Source organism: Pteropus alecto, unplaced genomic scaffold, assembly GCF_000325575.1.
Source record: "Pteropus alecto unplaced genomic scaffold, ASM32557v1 scaffold86, whole genome shotgun sequence".
Taxonomy (NCBI): Eukaryota; Metazoa; Chordata; class Mammalia; order Chiroptera; family Pteropodidae; genus Pteropus; species Pteropus alecto.
In genome coordinates this window covers 22,340,224-22,364,824 of record NW_006442109.1, presented here as the reverse complement: position 1 = coordinate 22,364,824, position 24,601 = coordinate 22,340,224, and the positions used below count along the sequence as shown (strand labels likewise).

The window sequence follows — 24,601 nt, the reverse complement described above, 5'->3', positions numbered from 1 at the left end:
TATTTGTTACATAGAACATCTTGTCTGCATGCCAGAGGAACTCAGGTGCCCTAGGCCTACCTTCTCTTGTGGACTTTCCTCTCTAGTGTTATTACATGCTCACCCTACGCATGGGCAGAAGACATTTCTCTCCACCGTGACTCCAATGGTCAGTAGCCTGGCCATGATATACTCCTGTTTGGAGGGTGGCTGGAAACTGTCCAGGAGAGGGAAGGCATGCAGCCAGGGAGCACCTTGTTATATAATTCTGCTACCTCTCCTTAAGGAATTCTTTAGGTTCTCTCCAGATATTGGTTTTCAGAATATTAAAAAAACACACACTTATTGGTATAATTGACCAAGTTTGAATATGAACTGTGAATTGCATAATGGTATTATATTAATGTTTTAATTTCTTGATTTTGATCATTGTACTATGTCAATGTAAGAGAATCTTCTTAGAAAATACGAACTAAAGGATTACAGGGCTAAGAACATGATGTCTCCAACTTACTCTCAAATGGCTTCAAAACTGGTAGACATTTATTTATTCCATCTCATTCCCAACCCAAGTCAAATCAGCTGATTAGTCCTGTCAGTCTGTGTTCTTAATTTTAGCTCATTCTGCCCTCCTCTCCGTATTTCCCTTGCTTCCATTTCGGTTCAAACTTTTACTGTTTTTACCTAGAATCCCCTAATTACTTTCTCTGTCCCTGGTCTTTCCCTTCTCTCTAATCGATCTTGCATATAAATGCCAAATTAATCTTCTTAGTGGCAGGATTATAAACTAACCGCTCTGGCCAAATATACCAGGAGGTGTTTTAGTTTTCTGGGGAGTAAGGTGGAAGAGAATTTTTAAGTATTTCACATTAAAAATGAGGGGAATTCATGTCAAATCTGGTTTTGTGGCTTCCTTGGAAAAATCGAATCTGACTACATCAGCTCCCACTCCAAATGGCAGCAAGTGACTGGAGCTGAGTGGTGACTGCCCCCTTACACAAAACATGCACTTTCCAGTTCATCACAATCCACCATACCCTTTGCTCATTCCTTCACTTGCCCAGCTTTACACACTTACTGTACTGGCCAGGCCCTGCAAACATCTGCTGCTGTGAACCCAATTATATAGGCTGTGTGTGTGTGTGTGTGTGTGTGTGTGTGTGTGTGTGTGTGTAGTAACAAACCCATAACAGATCTATTCTTTGAACAAATCTTTAATTGTACACTAAATAGGTATCCCTCGTTTTAATGCTCTTTATTTTATTGTGCTTTGCAGGTATTGCATTTTTTACAAGTTGGAGGTTTGTGGCAACCCTGCATCAAACAAGTCTATCGGCACCATTTTCCATCTGCATTTGCTCACTTTGTGTCTCTGTGTACATTTTGGTAATTCTCACCATTTTCCAAACTTTTTTATTATCATTATATCTGCTATGGTGATCTTTGATGTTACTATTGTAATATTTTGGGAGCAAAATGAACGACACTTAAGAGAACTTAATTAATAAACATTGTTTGTGTTCTGACTGCTCCATTGACTGACCATTCCCCCGGGTATATGTCTTTTGGATAAATATCCAGAAGTGGGATATTTGGATCATATAGGAGTTATATTTTTAATATTTTGAGGAAACTACATACAATTTTCCATAGCAGCTTTATATTCACACCAACAATGCACAAGTGTTCCAATTTCTGCCCAAGCACATTTGTTCTTTCCAGTTTTTTTGATAATGGCCAGCCTAACATGTACGAGATAAGATCTTACTGTGAATTTGATTTGCATTTCTCTGACAATATTGTTGTTGAGCATCTTTTCATGTACCTGTTGGTCACTTATATATCTTGTTTAGAGAAATGTCTGTTCAAGTCGTCTGCCATTTTTTAATCAGGTTATTCGTTTCAATTTTGATATTGAGTTTTAGGAGTTCCTTATATATTTTGAAAATTAATCTCTTATCAGATATATAGTTTGCAAATATTTTCTCTCATTCTGTAGGCTCCCTTTTCACACTGTGAATTGTTTCCTTTGTTATGCAGAAACTTTTTAGTTTGATGTAATCTCATTTGCCTATTTTTGTAATTGTTGTCTGTGTTTTGGGTGTCATATCCAAGAACTCATTGCTAAGAACAAAGTTATAAAATTTTTCCCTTATGTTTTCTCCTAGGAGTTTTATAGTTTCAAATCTTACATTTAAATCTTTAATCTATGTTGAGTAGAGTTTGTGTATGATATAAAGATAAGGGCCCAATTTCATTCTTTTGCATGTGGATATTCAGTTTTCCCTAGAACTTTTTGGAAGAGCCTATCTTCTCCCCATTGTGGATTCTTGACAACTTTGTCAAAGATCATTTGACCATAAATGCATAGATTTGTTTCTGGGCTCTCTTTACTATTCTATTGGTTTATATGTCTGTCTTTATGCCAGTACAATACTGTTTTGGTAACTGTAGCTTTATAATATGGTTTGAAATCAGTAAGTGTGATGCCTCTCCAGCTTTGTCCTTTCTCAAGATTGTTGTGGCTATCTGGGGTCCTCTGTGGTTCCAGGTGAATTTTAGGATTGTTTTTCTACTTCTGTAAAAAACAATGTTATTGAGACTTTAATATAGACTTTGAATCTGTAGATTGTTTTAGGTAGTATAGGCATTTTAACAATATTAAATCTTCCAATCCATGAACATGGAACGTCTTTCTATTTACTTGCATCTTCTTTAATTTCTTTCAGCAATGTTTTGTGTACAAGTCTTTTGCTTTAAGTGTACAACTCTTTTGCCTCCTTAGTTAAGTTCATTCTTAAGTATTTTATTCTTTTTATAATGCTATTGTAAATGGGATTGTTTTCTTAATTTCCTTTTCATATTGTTCAGTGTTAGTGTATAGAAATGCAACTGATTTTGTATGTTGATTTTGTGTTCTGCCACTTTGTTGAAATTGTTCATTAGTTCGAATAGTTTTTTGTGGAATCTTTAGAGTTTTCTTCATATAAGATCTTGTCATCTGAGATCATTTTACTCCTTCTTTTCCAATTTGGATGCCTTTTATTTCTTCTTCTTGTATAACTGTTCTGGATAGTACTCCTAATATTATGTCAAATAATAGTAGTAAGAGTGGACATCCTTCTCTTGTTCCTGATATTGGAGGGAAAACTTTCAGTTTTTCACTGTTGAGTATGATATTAGTGTGGGTATTCTATATATGGCCTTTACTATTCTTAGTTTGTTGAATTTTTTTTTTAAATCATGAAAGGGTATTGAATTTTGCCAAATGATTTTTCTTCATTTATTGAGAAGATTGTATGATTTTTATCCTTCATTCTGCTAATGTGGTATGTCACATTGATCTTCATATGTTGAATTATCCTTGCATTCCAGGGATAAATCCCACTTGTTTATGGCTTATAGATAACCCTTTTAATGCATTGTTGAATTTGGTTTGCTAGTATTTTGTTAGGGATTTTTACATCTATGTTTATCAGGGATATTGGCCTATAGTTTTCTTTTTGTGTAGTGTTTTTTTTTTGTTTTTTGTTTTTTGTTTTTTTTTGGTTTTGGTATCAGGGTAATGCTGGCCTCATAAAAGAAGTTTGGAAATATTTCATCCTCTTCAATTTTTTGGAAAAGTTTAAGAAGAATTGGCATTAATTCTTCTTTATATGTTTGGTAGAATTCACAAATAAGCCATCTGGTCCTGAGCTCTTCTTTATTGGAAAGTTTTTGGTTACTGATTCAATCTCCTTCCTAATAATCCATATGTTCAAATTTTCTATTTCTTTATGATTTAATCTTGGTAGATTGTATGTTTTTAGAAATGTATCCACTTCTCCTTGGTTATCCAATTTCTTGGTATATAATTATTTTTGGTAATCTCTTATAATCATTTAATTTCTATGGCATCAGTTGTTTATTTGTTTCTTTTTGCTTTTTTATCCCACATATGAGTTAAATCATACAGTTCTTATTCTTTTCCATCTGACTTATTTCGCTTAGTATAATACTCTCAAGATCCATCCATATTGTCATAAATTGGCATCAATTGTAATGTTTCCTCTTTCAGTTCTGATTTTATTTATTTGAGTCTTCCTTCTGGTTTTCTTAGCTAACTTAGCTAAAGATTTGTCAGTTTTGTTTATCTTTTCAAAAAACCAACTAGTTTTGTGGATTTTTCCTAATTTTTTCTCCTCTTTCATTTATTTCTGCTCTAATCTGAATTATTTCCTTTCTTCAGCTAATTTTGGGCTTAGTTTGCTATTCTTTTTGTATTTCCTTGATGTGTAAAATTAGATTGTTTATTTGAGATCTTTCTTTTTTTTTCAATGGAGGCATTTATTGCTGTCAATTTACTTCATATTGCTTTTCCTGCATTCCATAGTTTTAGTATGCTGTGTTTTCATTTTCATTTGTCTTCAGATATTTTCAAATTTTCTTTTTCATTTCTTCTTTTACTCATTGGTTGTCCAAGTGTGTGTTGTTTAATTTCCACATATTTGTAAATATTGTATTTTCTTTCTGCCATTAATTTCTAATTTTACTCCATTGTGATTGAAAAAGATACTTGGTAGGATTTCTAACTCAAATTTTTTAAGACTGGTTTGTGACCTAACATACAATCTATCCTAGGGCTTGTGACCTAACCTGTTAATGTTTTGAGTGTGCTTGAGAAGAATGTGTATTCTGCTGCTGTTGGTAGAATGTTCTGTAGATGTCCATTTAATCTACAGAGTTGTTCAAACCCTCTGTTTCCTTATTGATCTTCTGTCAGGATGTTCTATCCATTATTGAAAATGGGATAATGAAATCCCCTAGTATTATTGTTTTGCTGTCTATTTTTCTCTTCAGTCATGTCCATGTTTGTGAAATATATCTGAGTGCTCTGATTTTAGGTGTATATATGTTCATAATTGTTATGTCTTTCTAATGAATTGATCCTTTTATTATTATATAATGTCATTGTCTCTTTTGACAATTTTGACTTAAAGTCTATTTTTTCTGATATATATAATGTCATTGTTATATAATGTCATTGTCACTTTTGACAATTTTTGACTTAAAGTCTATTTTTTCTGATATAAGTATGACCACCCCTGCTCTTTTGGTTATTATTTGCATGGAATATCTTTATCCTTCTCTTCATTCTCAACCTATGTGTGTATTTAAATCTAAAGTAAGCCTCTTATAGAAAGCGTATAGTTGGATCTTCTTTTGTTTAAACCATTTAACTATTCTACATCTTTTGATTGGAGAGTTTAAACTATTTACAATTAATTATTGATAAGGAAGGGCTTATTACTACCATATTGTTGTTTTTAGTGCAAGATCATTTCTGTCTATAGGCATCCTCTGTTACAGCAGTACATCTTTTATTGGCTTAATACCATTCTACTGCTCTGCCTGTTCCTGGTTCCTTCTTTTCTCCAAATGTCCTCTCTTTTTAAGTTTGGCCCTCTTTCAAGGTTCGTCTTACATGTCAGACCCTGCAAGAAGCCTTTCAGTTTGACTCCTCCAGAGCACTCTTCTATCCTGAGAAACATCACAATGCTTTGGTTGAATCATTCTTATGTCATTTTTCTTTGTAATTATCTAAGCATCAATGAATTTATAGGCACCCTGAGAACAAGGCCTATGTATATGATTCTGAGCAACGGTCACCTGTGGATCCCTGTACTTCTACATAGGCATTCACTTAATTCATTGCACCGAACAGAAAAGGGCAGAAAGAAGCTGTTTTCTATTTGATCCTACAGGGTGGCTCCCACTCAAACTCCTCCACTAACCTCAATATAGCACTTTCTGCTCCAGCTGGATGGTTCAAGAAAAAGTAAACCCTTAGCCTTGAACACTCTTCAATATAAGGCTATCATTCAGAGTAACCTTAATCACAACATCCTATAAATACTACAATGAGAAGTCAGGAATACCTTGCCTTCAGGATCCACCAGAAGAAGATGTTTTGCCTGGCCTCCCTGTAGTCCACTCAATACATATTGGCCAGGAGATGTTGCACTTTCTCGAACCAAAAAGTCCCCATCCTTAACTAGGAGGCTCTCTGCTGCCTTCCTGCTAAGCTTGCCATGGTAGCATTCTTCATTCCGCAGCTGCTGCTTAATGTGTGGCAAAGAATGTGAGCTGGCAGGCTGGGCCATGGCACCTGGCTGAACAGTTTCTGGTGCTTCTGAAGTCAAAATACAAAAGAGAGACATCACCAAGTTGTCTCCTCATCCATCCATGCATTCATTCATTCACTTAGCAAATATAACTTGAGGCCCTACTGTGTGCCAGAGACTATTTAAATAATGCTATTTTAGGAACTAACGGAGTTTTTGTTTTTAGAACTTCCAACAAGCTCTAATTTAATGGTTGGTCAAAACATTGTCTTTGGCTTCTGTTACCAGGAAAGATTTACGCAGGTGCAGGAGTTTTCCTTTCAGATGAGAAATGGAACTGACCCGTAAGAATTGCTTTTATAATCAAAGAGAGGCTCTTTATGTCCCAGGGGCTGAATGTTGAAGATGAAGAGGCCTAAGCTATATCTGGATTACAGATAACACCTAAGACTTTCTCAAACTCTTTGAAAATGCCTACGGGAACTTTGGACTATGCCCATTTGTTTAGCATTCAGCTTTTTAAAAAAAACAAATTACTAATGTACTTCAGAGATGCTTCTGACCAAACGCTTCAAAGCTATACTGATCCTCATGGAGTTCCTATTAAATAAGCACTCTGTTGTTTGTTGTCATTCACTTGCCTGAACAAAATATAGTTGATCAGATATAAGAAGGCAAAATATCAGGGAGGCATGGCCTGAGGCAGGTCTCCACGGCTCTGCAGAATAAGTGTTATCTAGCATCAAGAGCACTGGAGATGACAAGGTACACCCAGGTAACACTTAACAGTACTATTCATACTCACAGTGCTAATAATCATTGTGCAGTTCACATTTATCGAGTATGACAGGCATTGCTCAATGCTTTACATATATTATCTTGCTTGACTCTCAAAATTAGGCAGGCAAAAAAACAGATCCTTTAAAAGGCTAGATGTCTTAACCAAAGTCACACTGCTAATATGTTGTAGACCTGGGTTTGAAAAAAGATCTGACTCCAAAGCCCAGGTAATTAATTACCATACTCTAAGGCCTTTGCCTTGGATGTGAAAACCTTTCCATTTTCACAAGTGGTCTGAAGCTACTCTACTCCATAGTACCCACAAAGGACCTTAGAAGATATCAAGGCTATCAGGATGATACATAGCATCTCCAGAAGTAATGGCATGAAATTCTTGTGTCTGAATCCAAGTAAAAGTCATATGTTCAATGTGGCAAATTTACCAGGAAAATAACTATAGAAATTAGACTTTGTCTTTTTAAATGCAAAAGAACTTTGGCATAGGAACCAGCCTTTGTCTTTGTAAATGCAAAGAAGTGTTTACATGTCCTTTTGCAAGGGTCTCACAAATGAAGAATTCTCTTGATTTTGAGTTTTACAACTTATAAATGACAATTGTATGAAGTCATTGATATAGGCAACCAGTGCCCTATAGACATAATCCATTTCTCCTGTTAATATGCTATAGTTTTGCCTCTGCTTAAGAACTTCTCTCCGTAGCACAATTATGATGCTGCATTCATAAATATATCTTTTAAAAATACTTTTGGTCAATATCTAGTGGCTATAAACATTCTCCTCTACGAACAATCAGGTCTTTCTATTGCTGCCAGAAAAAGCCTGAAGAAACGTGTCTAGATTTGATAAATAATACTTATATTTGGTCTTAGTGCTGCCTGCCATCAGGCATAATACGGAACGTCTGATGAGTAGCTGTGTGTGTGTGTATCTGAGAAAGTGTTTGTGCAAGTGTGTTTGAGAAGCATGCATGCATGTGTATGGGCACAAACATCTTAGTGCATGATGGCTTTTGGTTTATTCTGAGATTACAGTGGAGAACTTTTGGACAAGGACAAAACAAAAGAAAAACAGACATTATATCATCTTGAAAAGAGGCAACAGATCATGGGCCAGCCAAATGATCTGGACAATATTTTCCTACTATAGTTTCCCAAACTAGCACAAGGACAAGATACACTGTGCTAGGGGATTTCAATCATCCAAACATTCGCTGGAAATCTAATTCAACTGAAAGAGACTATCTCACAGACTTTTGTAATTTTTTGTTTTAATTTTAAAAGTTATACATGCTAATTTCTGAAAATCCTAGAAAAATAAAGAAAATTAATCACCTATGGCCCTACCACCAAATGTAACTGCTCTTAACATGGTATAGTATTATCTATCACTTTGGTCCTTTCTTCACATAAAGCTGACTTTGAGAAAAAATAATCATAATTTAAACATAGTTATATATAATTTTCATATAATATTTTATAAATTATTTTCTCAGAAGTAATATAGATTAAGGAAGCAACAAAAAAGGCCACTCTAGATTTAATTGAGCTCCCCCCCAAAAAACATGTTAGGAATATTGGAAGAAAGTAATCATGTCATCTTGGAGTTCCCATTAGCGACTACAGACATATTGTTCACAATCAAAACTTCAGGAAAGCACAAGATAGATATGAGTATCCGCACCCATATGCTTCTGATGGCCAAAATCTCTGAAAGAGGGAATGCAGTTTAAGAAAGAGAAAAAAATTTAACATGCAAAATTTGAAATAAACAATTGCAAGTAATGCCAATAAGAAAAGAAGTATGAAACATTTAAAGAAACCAAAGTGAACTGTGAAGAAAGCATATTGATACAAGCAAACATGTAAAAGGATGTTTCTGATAGCATTGGTTATAATATTATCAAAAGACTGGAAAAATCTATAGACTTTAAAATGTGTACAAAAGTCAGAATAGCCACATAACTAAAGACACAAACAGAAGAGTGATAAAAACTTGCAAAAAGCCTGTCGGTGTTGGAGGATAATCCTCAGTTTTCTGTTGTGGGAAGAAAAGCCTACCCTTTTCTGCCCACAACATGTTATAATGACTGCATCTCTGATTCAGGAGGATGGTAAGTAGTCAATCCTCTTTACTCATGCAGTTACGATTTTTAAAGTTGCCAAGAACACTAAATTAGTGAAAAGTAAACCAGTCTCTAGGAAAAATGCAGGGTTAAGTTCTTCCAAGCCTCAGGTCACAACATTATCATCAATCACATATAACCTTGTTTTATGCATGTTTCTGTTTAAAGACACCTTAATTAGTGTATATTATTGATTTATTAATGAACTTGCAGCCAACGGCACTATAAGTCATGCTCAAATGAAGCTTACCTAACACACATTTTCTCTGTAAGGCACATCGCATCCTTCTTGAGCTTAGAAACACTAGACAGAATTTCAGCACTGAACTTGGAGGCCATTTTAAACAGCAAAATCATCAACAAATATAAGATGTGAAAAATGTGGCACTAAATAGACCGCAAAAGGACACTTGTTTACATTCTGAAAGCTGAAAACAGAAAAGCAAAGCATTGCCTTATTTGACCTTAGCTGGGAACGTGCACATTGGGTGACTCAAATTTTTTGTTGCTCAATGCAGTTCCACAAATGATCACGAAAGTGCCACGAGTTTTGATTTGGGGGTTACAAATAAATTTTAGTGAGTGAGCAAATTCTCAAATATGGAATCCATGAATAATGAGAATCAACTGTATACTGTTTATCAGTATGAATTACTGGGTGTGTGAAAATTATAAAAGAGGAACTTATTTGCATGATTGAGGGAAAAAATATGTTCACTCTATAAGGTGTCTAAAAAGTTGTTAGTAAAAGATGTTAACATAAAATGTTAAGCATAAATGAAAGGCTGAGATACTACCTGGAGAAAAATTATGTGAAACATAAAAGAATAATAATGTGTCTATTAAGATATATTACAAAGCCATAGTAATTAGTATGTAGTAATTACTATACTGGTATAGAACAGGCAAAGGGGCCAATAGAAAAAGTATTCACATATATAGGAGGCTCAGAAACAGATTCACATCCATAGGAAGACTCTAGTATAATATAGACCAACATTAAAGAAAGAGGAGATTAATATTTAGTCAATGGTGTTTGGAAAATTGGATCTTTTACATAGATAGCATTGTTAGACACCCCCTCCCCCCCAGCTCACATAAAATATAAAGTGCAAGTGGAATAAATGTTTTATTATAGAAATAGAACTATAAAGCCAATAGAAGAAAATGTAGTAGAAGCTGGATAAAGAAGAGAAAAATTCAATCCAAAGCAAATAGAAAGATAATAAAGATAAAAATGGAAATCAATGAAACAGAAAACAAAAATAGAGCAAATAAAACTAAAACCTGGATACTTTGGAAAGATCGATTAAATTAATAAGCCTCAATGGACACTGATCAAGAAAAGAAGAGAGAAAACAGAAAGTACCAATAACAAGGAAGAGAGAAGGCATCCTTCAGGCAATAAGAGAATGAAGAACTATTACAGAAAATTTCATGCAGAACTGAGTCTAAGTGAATAAAGCAAAATCCTACGAAATTTTTTAGGAAATTACATTGCCAAAGAAATCGCAATCTCTCCTGGTCTATGGCTGTTTGGCTGTTTGGCTTCTAAAGTGAACTCCAATCTCTCAAGCTCACATAAATAAGAAACAGGCTGTGAAAGTGGTGAAGCCCCCAAGAAAGTCATATTCTTCAATATCTACTTTAAATAGTCACATGGAGGATAATGGCGAGAACAGCCCAGAATGCAGAGTCCAAACCCAAAGATGACAATAGACAAGGATGCTCCTCTCATAAAGCAGAACCAGAGTCCAAGCAAATCACTTTCTCTACTTCCAGCTCAGGGAGCCTTCACAATTACCACCACCGAGCAGGATTTGGTAATCGCTGTAAACCAGTGACTGTTGTGTGTTTTGCATGCTTCCCTTTTGTGAATGTGAGTTTATATTGTAGTTATCTTATTCCAATTCCACTGCTAATTTTAGTTGTAGAATGGGGCAGGCAACTTGGCAAATTATAAGAATCCCTTGATGGAGCGGACTCACATCACCCAGATGTCAAGGACTTTTGAGCTGGATCCTGTAATCGTATATGTTCTACGAGAAAAGAAGAGCTCATGGATATTTGAGTGACAGAAAGGTGTGCTGTATCAGAGACAGCTGTTTATCAATATATATTCTCTCTTTCATTACATTATAGAACTCAAGTTTTAGCTGGGCTCATAGCCCCCGCAGCTAGAGTAATTTTTCTAGCCCCTTTAAATGTAGTATGTAGGTATGGCCACATACTTAAGTTCCACCAACAGCAGGTGAGAAGAAATGATGCCTGCCACTTCTGGGTCATTCCTTTAAAGGAATGTATGTGCACTCCTTCCTCTTGCCTTTCTCTCTTCCCACTGGTTGAATACAGATGTGATGGTGAGAGCCCAAGGAGCCACCTTAGACCAGAGATTGAAGCCAGGTGTCAAGAATGACAAAGGTCCTACCAGACCTGTACCACCAATCTTTGGATAATCAGGTAAAATAAATTAACTTCAGTCCTTTTTACACTATGATATTTTATGGGGTTTCTTTGGTATGGCAGCTTAGACTAAAACTAATAATAAATTGATACAAAAACTGGACAGTACCAGTATTGATTTCCTCTGCCATGTTATTGAGATAAAGACTGTCTCCTACATTGGCAGTGTGCTGTGATGAATTGAGGGGCCCTGAAGGATGCTTGAGAGATATTAGGTTCATGTCTCTAGATCTGTTCTTGTTTTATTTTACTGAACCAATCAGTAAGCTTTTGACTGGACAAGGGAGGCTAAGGCTAAATATGCCTAAAGAGGCAAAACAGGATGTATGAGGGAGGAAGGAGGGAAATAGGAGGAAATATTAGGGGAGAAAGGTTAAAAGGTGTATTTAATATATTTTGCAGAAAAGAATAAAGTTATCCTTACTCCATCCTGACTAAGTTTTCTTAAGTTGACATTATTTATACTTTTGTAGTTGGATCTAAATTTTTGAAGGGAGTGATGGTAGGCTGAAATTAACCTCGAGGGGGTAGCAAGAACCCCAGGAGGGCTATAGTACATTAAATCCTAATAAGAAATAAAAGTGAGAGAGTATTAGAGGACTAAATTATCAAACACGTTGCTATTAAGTCAGGGAGAGGGAAAAGAATGAAAAAAAATAAAAAAGAAAGCTGGAGTCAGTGAAAACGCACTTGACATTACAATTTTGGATAGAGCCTTATTTACTTTCGACCAATGGCAGCAATGTTGTTATGGATTAATTTTGCCTTTTCATATTATTAAATTATCTATCAGGAAGCAAAGTTTCTTTGCTTGAGTTACAAAGATTTTTAACATTAAAGACTTGATTATAAAAGAACTGTAGTTTGTGACTCAAGGAATAGATCAGATCACCTAATTTGGGACTTATTTCTAATAACATGTTGCCACTCTGAAAAGTCCATGAAATGGAAGCTATCAAGTATATACTCTTATAAAATTACTTTTGAAACTTGGGGCCCAGAAACTTATTTTCAAAAACCTGTCCCTCTGACAAATATTACCTTATCCACGCAGGATACTCCACAATGAAGTTAAATTCACTGCAGAAATCTGAATTCTTTGCATATCCCATTATCCATGGCACACGATGCTCTCCATGATAGACACAGAGATGCACTATCCAGATTCCCCCTGACAGGAAGAGCCAAGTGCCCCAGGTGTCAGCAGCCAGCCTCCAGCTGACCATCTCTTCAGGGTCTGCTCTGCTGCAGAGAGCTGCCCTGCCCTTGGGCAAGTCCTCGTGTGGCCCAGTCCTTTCCGTCCAATGTGGAGCAACTCTGACAGGCCCCATACGCTCTCTGTAGGGTTTGCTGAGGCTTTGTCAGGCCTGTGTGGCAGCTCTATCTCTCCTTCTGCCCAAATCTACTTACTGATATTGATCCCAATAAAGACCCTGCATGACAAGCCCCATCGCAGTGTCTGCCTCCAGAGAATCTAACCAAGTGGTTTAGGAGCCAAGATTGATCTTAGAAAGCTTGAGAGAAGGTGGCCCATTTGCCACCTGACTGGCAATGAGGACCTTTGTTTCTTAGGCCATAGAGTTAAGGTGATCCGGTTAAGCCCCAGTTCAGCAAAATGTTTTAAATTTCTTCTTGCCTTTCAGCCACGCTAGCTGCAAAATTGCCCCTTGGCAGTTCTAGAAAGACTTCTGGGCTAGTGAAAGGACTCGTTCTTCAACTGGTTTTCCATCTTTGGAATGAACCAAATTTGACACATAGCCTATCTCTGAACCCAACAAGCTTCAATATTTTATAAAAAGCATTTTTTGTTTATTTATTTTTCTGTTGATTGTAGGCTTTTGGCTTGTTTCACTTTCAGTTATTTATGTTCCTATTTAGGCACTTGCCCCTGGAAGAAAATTTGCAGGAAAGTGATATAGCTTAAGATTAAGTAAAATCTAATTGTATTTTACTCACAGTATATGGTTGAAGAAAGAAGCCATCTTATTTTAGTGCTATATAGATGACTTGCCAAGGGTTTTGAAATGAATAACATTAACAGCATCACCAAACAGAATTTAAATCATGGCCATTGTTCCTCATGCAAACAAACAAGTTCAAAATTATCTCCTGGCTTTGACAGCCCTTCCTTCAGTAAGAGTACACAGCAAAAACCAAAAGTTGGGAGCCAATTTAAAGTCTTTGAAAAGATTATTCAAAATCAAAGTCCCAAAACCTTGAAATCCATATCTCCACAAAGTTCTGTTATTAACTGTGGTAATGGATTGGGGTAAGAAAGGATCCCTTTAGCTCCCTGAAAATGAGGCCAAGGAAATAGCCTTCTTTAAAATGACAGACAGTGTATTAAGTTGAACAGTAACACCAAAAGAATAGATTCAAGTCCTAATCCCCAGTATCTGACTTGGGAAAAGGGTCTTTGCAGATGTCATTAAGGATCTCAAAATGAGGTCTTCCTGGATTGAAGTGAGCCCTAAGTTCAGAGACTGTTGTTCTCAAATGAAAGAAGATTTGAGACAGTGTTCAGTGAAGGCCATATGAAAACTGAGGCAGAGATTGAAGTAATGTGTCCATAAGCCAACGAACTAGGTGGGGCATGGAATAGGTTCTCCTCCAGGGCTTTCAGAAGGAACCGACCCAACTAACATCTTGATTTAGGACTTCTGGCCTCCAGAACTGTGAAATGATAAATTTCTCTCATTTTAAGACACCCGGTTTGTGGTAATTTGTTACGGCAGCCACAGGAAGCTAACACAGACAGTAAGCAGCTACTTACTTTCACGGTGCCACGGGCTCCCCAGCGAGTGATCTGAGCTCTGATTTCGGGCAGAGCCAAGTGTACTTTGAAGAGCCTGGGTATTAATGTAGCAGGGATCATCGAAGAGATCCACTCGACATGTGTGCTTCATTAACGAGGTGTCTCTTTGGTACTGTACCTCTCTCTCATGGGCATTACCTGTAGTGATTAGTCATGAACAGTGTATCATGTTTTTGCTTTATAAACAGTAAATAAAATCATATTTCAGTCTAGAATTGATAGGAAGCGAAAGCCACCCCCATCTCATACAAGGATTGAATACTGACTTTTAGATTTGACCTGGAAAAACAACATAAGCTATGGTCTTTGAGGGAAAGCTCCCACTCATTGACTTCTCTGCCTCTCCTTGCCCCTCCCTCACCCACCCGTCAGCTGACACACTGCTTCAACAGAAGACAGGAAAGAAGTAGGAAGATCTGAAAGAGGAAAGAAAAGCCAGGGGAGGAAGAAGGCCAACTGTCCAGCAAACAACACAAACCCATACACAACACTGCTGAGAGCTGCAGTCCAGGAACAAAGAAAACACATATGCCATATGGAACTTGAATATCAATTATTTAAACTCCTTTTCAAAAAACTCATTACTTGATTTAAAATTATTAAGAGCAGGAAGTCTCTCTTCTCTTTATGTCCAAAGTTTTGTTTTGCCAAGCTCAGCCTTGCACTAACTGCTGGTGTTTACTCTGTTATTTAACCGAAAGGACTCAGCCCTCAGATTATCTCCTCCCTCCCTTTTACTGTGTCCTTTCCCCCTCCATTTAATTCTACACATTATAGCCAAAATGAAAACTTTTTTTAAACTGAAAATCTGATCATATTTCTCAGAGGTTTAAAAACCTTTTATTGCTTCCCACTGCTCTTCAGATAGAGCTCTTGAACAAGCCCCAGTTCCTGCTCCCAGGTACCCAGCTTCTCCTCCCCATTCTCTGCCCAGGCTCACATTGGCCTTCTTGCAGTCTAATCTCCCTATAAGACCATCTTCTCTGATTGCCATGCTCTTCTCTCCCCTTCATCATCCTCATCTACTAGATGTCAGTTTAAACACTACTTTCTAAAGAGAATCCTCCCTAACTCGTCAGACTAGACTGAGTCCCTCTGTTTCCTAGCAGTTTGTACTTCACCTTTGAAGACCGTATCACACAAGTAATAAGTCCTATTGCTTATGTTATTTTTTTAATGTTTGTATTATTACAAACATTAAAGCTGCATGTTCCCTAAAGACAGGGGTCCCGTCTGTGTTGTGGCTGAAACTCCTGCTCCTAGCACATGCCTGGCACATAAAATAACTCCAACAAACAGTTACTGAATGAATATTAGCTCCGAATTTCACTACCTTATGGCATGAAGTACTTTGTACCAACCAGATGATTCTGTCTTGAGAATGTCAGGAAAATAGAATATTTTTGCTTTTCTATTTAAACAAGCACATTTATAGTTTTGGCCATTTGTGCTACAAGATCACCAGGAGGCTCCACGTGAAGTAGTGACACTGATATTCTGTTATCTTATCATAAAAACATCAGTCCTTCTATTATTTCAGTCACTGCGCCCCTTCCATGTGGTCCAAAAAGGATCAACTTCATATTGGAGTTCCTATTATGGTAAATAGTATGGAAACCTAAGGATACACCGGATAAGGGAAGCCAAGTCAGAAGACTAGTCTTACTATCCGCTCTTCTTTTACTCTTTGTCTGTCTGTCAGCATTACATGTCACCTTGTCCCATGTCATACTCTGTATGTGAGATATTTTGAGGGAGGAGTGGGATTCTACAGAGGGAGAAGTTGACAAGTTACCTAATTTTTTTGCAGCATTTTGTAACATATGACAGTTTCCATTTGCTTGGTTAAATGGATTTATGAAGTATGTTATCTAATTTAAACCAAACTTAATTTCACAAATGGATAAGTGGCTATAAGATCACTGCAAAAAAAATCAAGGATTGACGATTACTCTTTTACTCTTAATACAAGCTCCTCTTTAGCTTCATTAGAGCTTATAAATAAGAATGATCTAATTAGATCCATATTTTGACACCCCAAAAGTTAAAATACAAAAGATTTGAAATGTGGATTTATGTCAATTTTCTTTATCAATAAATGCTCTAAACATACATCAAGCCTTGAAATATTATCTAATGATAGTATTCAGCCATTGTAATAAGCAAGACTTTTTAAAATGTTTATTATTAACTCTAACTTTGAAAATTTCTATTTTTCTGTTTCATAATACATGCATAATTATTAATATATGTGTATATAACTTATATGCTTGAATTATCATTTATTTAGGAGTGCCTGCTCATGGAAAATTTAGTGAAAGTGAAATATGATCAAAAGTGTTTGTAAGTGATGTGCTTTTAAATTAATATGGACCTGAGTTCAGATCCCTATTATTATTTGCGTGGCCTGGGCAAGTTACTTAACCTCTCTAAACCTCAGTTTTGATATCTGTAAAATGGGAGTATTTAACTTAAAATATGGTCATGAGGATTAAATGAAAGAATGTGGGTGAGACATTCACTGAGCACAGTGCCTGCCTCATAGTAGGCATTCAATAAGTAGTTCCTATCACTTCTTGGTCATGTATTTTTTCACTGATGCTAGGTCTCTGCACATGCTGCTCATCTCTTGCTGCAATATCCTCCCCATCCCTTTCTTTACCTAATTTCTACTTGTCCTTAAAGACTTTGCTCTGAATCCACCTCCTTTAGGAAGCCTTCCCCTAAGTCTTTCTCTGCCCTAGGCTGGGTAAGGTGCCACTCCATGATATACTGTAGGTATCTGCTTACTTGTCTATCTTCCCTTTGAGGCTACAAATTCCTTAAGTTCTTGAGGAGGGAATAGAATCCATTTATTGGTGTAGCTTTTGTATCTGTAATGCCCAGTAGAAAGCAGATGCTCAAAAGAAAAATTTTTGTCAGCTGAATGAAAAGATGACTGAAAATCTATCTAGTTTTCCTTTCTGAACATATCTGATCCCACCATGTTCTGAAGACCCTGAGCCAACCTTTAGCACAGGTCATTGACTCGCGTACACCTCACAGAGCACCGACATGAACTGACCATATCAAGGTTATCATCCCACAGGATTGTACAAAAGCACCAATGTCTATATCCAGTCTCTCTTGAAAATTACCATTTCGTTTTTTTCGAATGTGCCATTATATTTAAGCCAGCAATGTTGTCTTAAATTAAAAACAAAAAAAAGATATCTCACCCTGTACCCAAATTTAAAATCTTTCTAGGGTAAAGTGTGTGGTTGATGAGAGCTTAACTACACATGCCAACCATTATGCATTCCAAAAGTTCTTTGTGCCAAGTATTATTCTGAGAACCTATCCAACTTGCCTAAGAGAAGATTTGTGGCAGAAAATAAATATACGCACAGTGTATATACTGTAAATACCAACGGTTTTAAGCGCGAGCCTTTAGGATTTATGGGAATTTAACATCTTCTTGATTAAAAATATCAACATTTCCATTTTAACTTGAAAGTTGGAGAAACATTCTATTCTGCTAATTATTTTTTTCAATAAGAGAATTTATTATTAATGATAAGGATCTTTTATACATCTGGCAATAAATAAAATTAACTCTTTCAACAACCAGAGGCCTACTGCAGTATTTATAATGTACCAGAATTCAAGTTATAAGTCAATATTTGAATAAATAAATGTCTTGGGAGGAAAAGCCAAATCTTATTGAAAATATTTGTATAGGTGTCTCTCAAATGCTTATGTATGAATCTCTGGGAAAACCCATAAAAATGTCTATTTGCTAGTCTGGCAAGAATTTGTTCACTGATCAAAAATTTTAGATCGCTTTTTAAACATAAGCCGAAGTAGTCACAGGCAGGCCCCAAAGGGGAACACCTGATTTTGGGGCATCTGTGGATGAAAGGACATTGAGTTAGAAAAGTCCTTCCTGCCACAAATGGAGAGATCTTCCTTATGGCCCTTGTAGCAGGCATTCAGTCCTTCTATCCCACCACGGTCTAAGTTGCTAAAGTCTAGGGAAGTGGCTCCCAAGCGTTCTGGTTCACACTGGAAGTTATAATCTGCTTTTTTAAGGAAACATTATAGCTCAGTGCTTGACTAACAAGAGGTCTTCGTAAACAGTCGTTGAGTAAGTTATTGAATAAACAAAAAATATAAATGAGATAAAACAGGATGTGGAACTATTTCCAAGTGAGTTTCAGTACAGATAGAAAATAGTTACGATATGACAGGGCATGTGTTGCATGTTTCTGACTATTAAACCCTTAGGTTAGGGATTTCCAGAGTAAGGGAAAAGAGGGAGGGAGGAATTATAGCTCCTAGGGAGAATAGTTTTAAAAAGACATTTACACTTATCATTAATTTAATTTGTTTTAGTCATACTAGTGAGAATTAGTTTGAAATTTTAAATAACTTTAAAAAATGGTATGCAATTTTAATTTCTATCAAAAGGAGTCATATATATTTTTTAAATTTAAATACTACCTTAGCTCACTACTCCTATTATTTTTTTAGGTTGAAGGAAAGTAGTAATCATAACTGTAGCAAAAACAATAAATCCTCAGGTTCCCCTACTGTATAAAAAATAATAAAATTAATAGATTATATTGGCATATTTCCATAAGAAATACAAAAGCATCCTTGGAAGTGACTACCTCTTACATGGCGGGTTCCTGCTAATTTAATTTGTGTCCCTAAGTGTGGTCATCCAACTTTGCCTTCCACTGTATTACTTATTCTGTCCAGTTATCTCTCTGTTTATAGCTGCAAATCTTTTCTTCCCAAAGAATAAATACTTTCAATGATTTATAAGAATAAAATGACTACCTAGAAGTATAACTTATTTTTACAAAAGTATATTTCCAATATAATAGTCGATGCCCTACATTTGTATTGTGGAAAAGCTGTGCCCAACATCAATTAGCGTGAGCAGTAATTAGACATTTGATGCCCTGGCAAGTATGGGATGGATAGGACCCTAATTGGGACTCTCGCATTTCAAATTTCTTTTTGTTCCCTTTGCTAAGCAGAAATAAAGGTTTTATCTTAATTCTAATGGATTTGACAAGCATTAATTTTCACATATTAGCCTGTCTGATCTTCTTTGAAGTAGAACTCCTTTGAGTTTTGAGCAGAGAAAGTGCCCTTCCAGTCAGAGCCTCCATGATGCCAAAGCAGTGAAAAACACCATAAGGTAGAACAATAGTGTGCTAGAGGAAGAACAATGAGCCTTCTGAATGACACACAGGTGGCATTCTGGCCTCACAAAATGTGGGAAGCCCGTAGCTGAAGTATTACGTTTAGTCATACACACCTGCCTTCTCCATGGAGTATTTAAGGGCAAGGGCTGTACAGAACTGCATGATTTAAAAGGAATAAGGATGGGCAGATGGGGAAGGGCAATTGTACCTACCTATTGCCCTGCTTTGTTCCAAACAGTTCTCGTATACACTACTGCACTTGGAGTTTCCAGGCTGCATGAATAATAAATCATGAAACATTTACAAACATAGTATGTATTCATAAATTTGCAAAAACAAACAAACAAAATATTAATAATATTCCCAGCCGAAGAATCCAGACAACTTCATTTGCTAATAAAGGAAGTGTCTGACAGGTAAAGAAAAGAAACTGACATTTGGAGCGGGCCATGTAAACTTCTTTCATAGTGCATGGCTTTGGAGCTGCAGAGATGGGTCTGATTGTGGTGGGGGTCCTCAAGGCTGCCACTTGGCCCTAAGGCCTGTATCCTGAGGTTACTGTTTCTGCTTGGGAAGTCACATACCAGGACTCAATCCAAGCCTCAACCAGAAAGTGTGATTTCCAGGACACTTGTATAAACACCAGCCATTTAGCAAACCTCTACGTAACCACGAAGTACTCTGCTGAGGTTTGTGCCAGGCTCACTTTTCATCCTTAAAAAATCCATGCTATCAAAGGGCTTCAATTATTCTTTATACATATAGCTCTCTTCAGTAATGGAATGGGACCCAATGATGTCTTTGAGAAGGGTAGTATCTATACTTTAGAAAGATTAATCTGGTAGTATCATGTAGAAAGATGTGAAGGAATGAATGAAATTGAAGACAATTTCAGTGAAGAAGGGGCTTTCGGAATCATCTGGGCAAGTCAGGACAAGAACTTGGAAAGGTGCAATAGAAATGGAAAAGTTTGCATAGATGCAAAAGATATTCTGATGGTGGAATCCTAGGTCTCAAAGACTGAATTGATACAGGGCCCAAAGTGTGAGAAAAACAAGACTATAGATTAGAAAAAGAGTAGCAGTGCCACTAATAAACATGAGTAAATCAGTAGAGGAATCTGTTTTGGATTCAAAAAGAAAATGCTGGGTTCAATCTTGATATAAACAAGTAATGCAATGGATATGGCATTACAGTTGGAGAGAGGTAATGACAGAAAAGCTGGAGAAGTGCATACTTAGGTGGTATGCCAGAGGAGAAATCAGGCCGAAGGGCAAAGCATTGGAGAGTGCTTTCATGATGGTAAGGCAGGGCTTTGGTTCTCAGGAGTGGGGGTATAAAAATATGAAATATAAAAAGATGCAACTTACTTTGAAACACATAAAAAATACAATGGATTGATGGATAATAGATGACTACATAGGATGACAGAGCAAATATAGTAAAATGTAATTGTAAAATGTAGATGGTGAGTATCTGTGTTCACTGTATAATTTCTTCAATTTTTCTGTATGTTTGAAAATATTCATAACAAAATTCGGAAAACATGAAAAAATAAAGAAAAACAGCAACTAGAGATGACAATGAAATGGTGGAAATGTTTTAGAAGCTAACGGAAGAGGTCTAAAAGAAAAGAAGAGGTAGCTAACAGGTATCAAATGTAGACAGAGTCAAAAGGAAATAGATTTAGCAATTAAACCACTGGTGACCAAAAAAATATTGGTGACCACTATAAAAGTAACTTCTATAAAGTTGTCAAGTAGAGTTCTTAGAAATGCAGTGTGGATGTGAATGCAGAGGTAAAGGAATCTTTTCTAGAAATCTGTGGGTGAAAGGAAGATGAGAAGGAAGTGTGACATTAGTTGGGTTATAGGAGTGCAAATTTATTTGCAGACAGAAGGAAAAGAATCAGTAGACAGAGAGAGAATAAAGACTGAGACAGAGGTTGATGGACAGAAAAGGCACAGAGTTGGTAGGAGGGGACGGGATCAGCAGCTTAGGGAAAAGATTAGCTGTGGAGACAGTAACTAAGGAAGAAAAGCGAGAATATAGGAAGACTGAGAGATGGGAAAGGGTGAAGTTGAGGATAACACATTGGACTGGCCTAATCTTCCCAGTGAAGTGAGATGTGAGGTCAGTTGCTGAGGTCGAGGTTGGGGGATTAGGAGTAAAGATGATCTACTACGGGCTCCGACAATGACTCACTGTCTGGCTCTGTATTGAGGAAGATGATACTTTCTCCAAACTAGCATTTGGAAACCTTCAAATTAAGCTCCCTAGTGATAAGGACAGAATTGCATTGCTAGTTCCAATAACAATAAAACATACTTACCAAATAGCACAACTTTTCACATCGTATGGGACAGTAAGCCATTTGTTCTGCGGCTTGAACTTTGATTCGCACATCCGAAACACCACCTGCAGGTGGCTGCTTCCCTGGTATTTCATTGTAATACTCATGATCTCTCTCTTCAGCATGGCCATCAATATGCACCTCCTCACTGTAAGGGAAAAAAGAATCCCCAAGAGGCTGGGCGGGAATTCAAATGCTGTAGGGGATGCAGAGGGATCAGAACCATGCAAATCATCCTGAAAAACTTTGCATTCATGTTGTAAGTTTATAGATGTGCTTAAATGATGTCAAACATCTGGATGGAAGCAACCAGATGGTTGAGTTGTCTAGAGTTCTACAGACAAAGTGGAGTAAGCCAACAAAAAGTGCCAAGGGTGATGCTTGTGTGTCTCCCCTGTCTCAGCAATTAAAAAAAATATGTGTGTATATATATATATATATGAACTCCCTGAATGTAAGGCATTTTTCTCAGTAAAATATAAAAATACAAGGTTTTCCTGGATATCTCCAGCACACTTTGCACCATTTTGTGTTTTGCTCAAAGAAAATTTAGACAGTGGGCAGAGGGCCTGCCCACTTTATTAAACCAATATGAAAAAAAAAAAAAAAAAAGCTATGGCCAGCTATCTTGTCTGCACAAATCTGGAGGCGTGTATGGAATTCATAAAGAAATATTAGAACCATATGTGGCAAGTGGGTAGATTTATATAAACATGCATTGTTTTTAAAATTGAAACAGGGCAAAAAAACAAATGTACTTTTCTTCCAAATTGGAATTAGTAAAAGTTTCTTATGAAAAAGAATAAATCAAGTCCTTTTGGACTGAACTGATTCCATTGACAATACACACAGTTTTGTTGGGTTCATTACATGTCAACGAAATGACAGCACTGAGATGTAAGTACTACCCTGGGGGAAATTCAACATCAAGGCCTTCTGGTAACCCCCTCTCCTTTGCTACCCCAAACTACCTCATAAAGGGCTATCTCCAAACTCAGTGTTTGTTGATATACAAAATGACAAATTAGGGGGAGAAATGTATTTACAAGTGCCCGAGTTTCATTTCTCAGGTGTGAATTCTCAGGTGTGAGCCAGAGGTCTCATTGCATTCCAGACGTGGTAGAGTCTGACAGGCCTGAAAGGGTTCAGCTTTCATTGTGAACTTCCTGTGCCTTAGACCAGACGTCCCCAACTTTTTTGGCATCGGGGATTTGTACTCCTATAAGACTCTAATGCCTGATGATCTGAGGTGAAGCTGAGGTGGTGATGCTAGTGCTGGGGAGCGGCTACAAATACAGATGAAGCTTCGCTCCCTCACCTGTCACTCACCTCCTGCTGTGCAGCCTGGTTCCTAACAGGCCACGGACTGGTCCCCAGCCTGGGGTTGGGGAACCCTGCCTTAGACAGAACAGCCAGATCTTTGGGTCATGTTGTATTCCACCCTTGCCACAGGTTAGCTGGAGCTGATCTATTTACATTGCGAACCAGCAAACTAACAGGAATTCCTGCAATAGACATTTGATTCTTATTTTGCTCTTCATTCTTGATTTTTTTCTTTCACTGATATGCAAGGGATTTATGGTCAAAACAAATCTGAGAAATTTGCTGATGTTTATTATTTTATGATACTACTGAATTGATTCATAGCTCTATATAACATCAGAAAAACATGGCTGATTCCTTCTCACTTTAAGTGTCTCCTTTAATTTTGTTACAAAGCAAGAAGAAGTATCTGGACAACTATGAGGGAAGAAAAATAGAAAATGTCACTGTTAGTTTGTGCTCAAACTGTGCCTATTTATAAGAAAAAAATTACTAATTTCGTTAGTCGATTTTAAAATGCCATATTAATTTTAAAATTAAACAAAATATAGTAAGTCAAATAATTACAGAACTCTTGGCTGACCTTTCACAAGAAGTATTCAAAGAAGAATTTTTCAAATATTGTTTAAACCGGAGCTCAAAAGCCTGCCCTATGGTAGTTATGACGTCTTGGGCCATTCCATTGCGGCATTCCAATATGTGGCAGGCTACAAAAGGACATACAAAAAATTATAATAAATTTTCAGTAAGAGAAGATTATATAAAGTCAAAATACTTCCAGAACATGAACTGGTAACTGAATAAAAGGGAGTAGATTTACAAGCTCTCTTCAGCTCTGAAATGGCATTACAATACTACATATTTGATATGCATCAAAGAGAAGAAATATACATTTTCTATACCTAAATATCTCAAAATATCTACAAATTCTTGTCTCAAGGCAGGTATTCTGGGCCCACATTTTTGTAAAAGTAGACTGATATTGACGAATACTCATGTACAGTGTTAGCTCTAGAATTCAATACAGGAGATGCTTAGGCAGCAATCTGAAGGGAAGATGAGGTTTTCAGTCTTTTCCTTGCATGGTATGCTGCAGAAGATTGAAAAAAGGTAACTTCCCACCTCCTCACTGCCCCAAAATGGGAGATGAGCTACTAGTGAAGATAAGAGCTTTAGAATACCCCCTCCTCTAGCCATCACTTTGTCCTCTCATGCTAGCAGTGATGGCATGGTAATCCCATCCTTGAAACTCTACTGAAAGGTATCTTCAATAAGAATCAAGATCAAGATTTCATGAAGATGACATTACCAGAAGACATTAATTTTTTTCTTAAACACTTTCTCTGAGAAGCAGTTACTGGGAAGGGCTAGTTTTCACTAGCAAATTAAAGAAATAAATTACGAAGGGGCAGCTGACAGACTATCACAAATGAATTAGCAAAT

General features: G+C 36.7%; 1 protein-coding gene across 1 annotated transcript in view; it reads right to left on the bottom strand.

The window, feature by feature from the left end:
- The window catches only part of SHC4 (SHC adaptor protein 4), a 109,392-nt gene that overhangs the window by 2,942 nt on the left and 81,849 nt on the right, over positions 1 to 24,601 (bottom strand). Inside the window, exons 7-11 of the mRNA XM_006920385.2 lie at positions 23,742 to 23,865; positions 21,815 to 21,983; positions 19,695 to 19,755; positions 14,243 to 14,422; positions 5,898 to 6,151 (exon numbers count right to left, since the gene is read on the bottom strand). Coding sequence (XP_006920447.1) covers positions 5,898 to 6,151; positions 14,243 to 14,422; positions 19,695 to 19,755; positions 21,815 to 21,983; positions 23,742 to 23,865 — 788 coding nt within the window. The remainder of the gene's footprint in view (positions 1 to 5,897; positions 6,152 to 14,242; positions 14,423 to 19,694; positions 19,756 to 21,814; positions 21,984 to 23,741; positions 23,866 to 24,601) is intronic.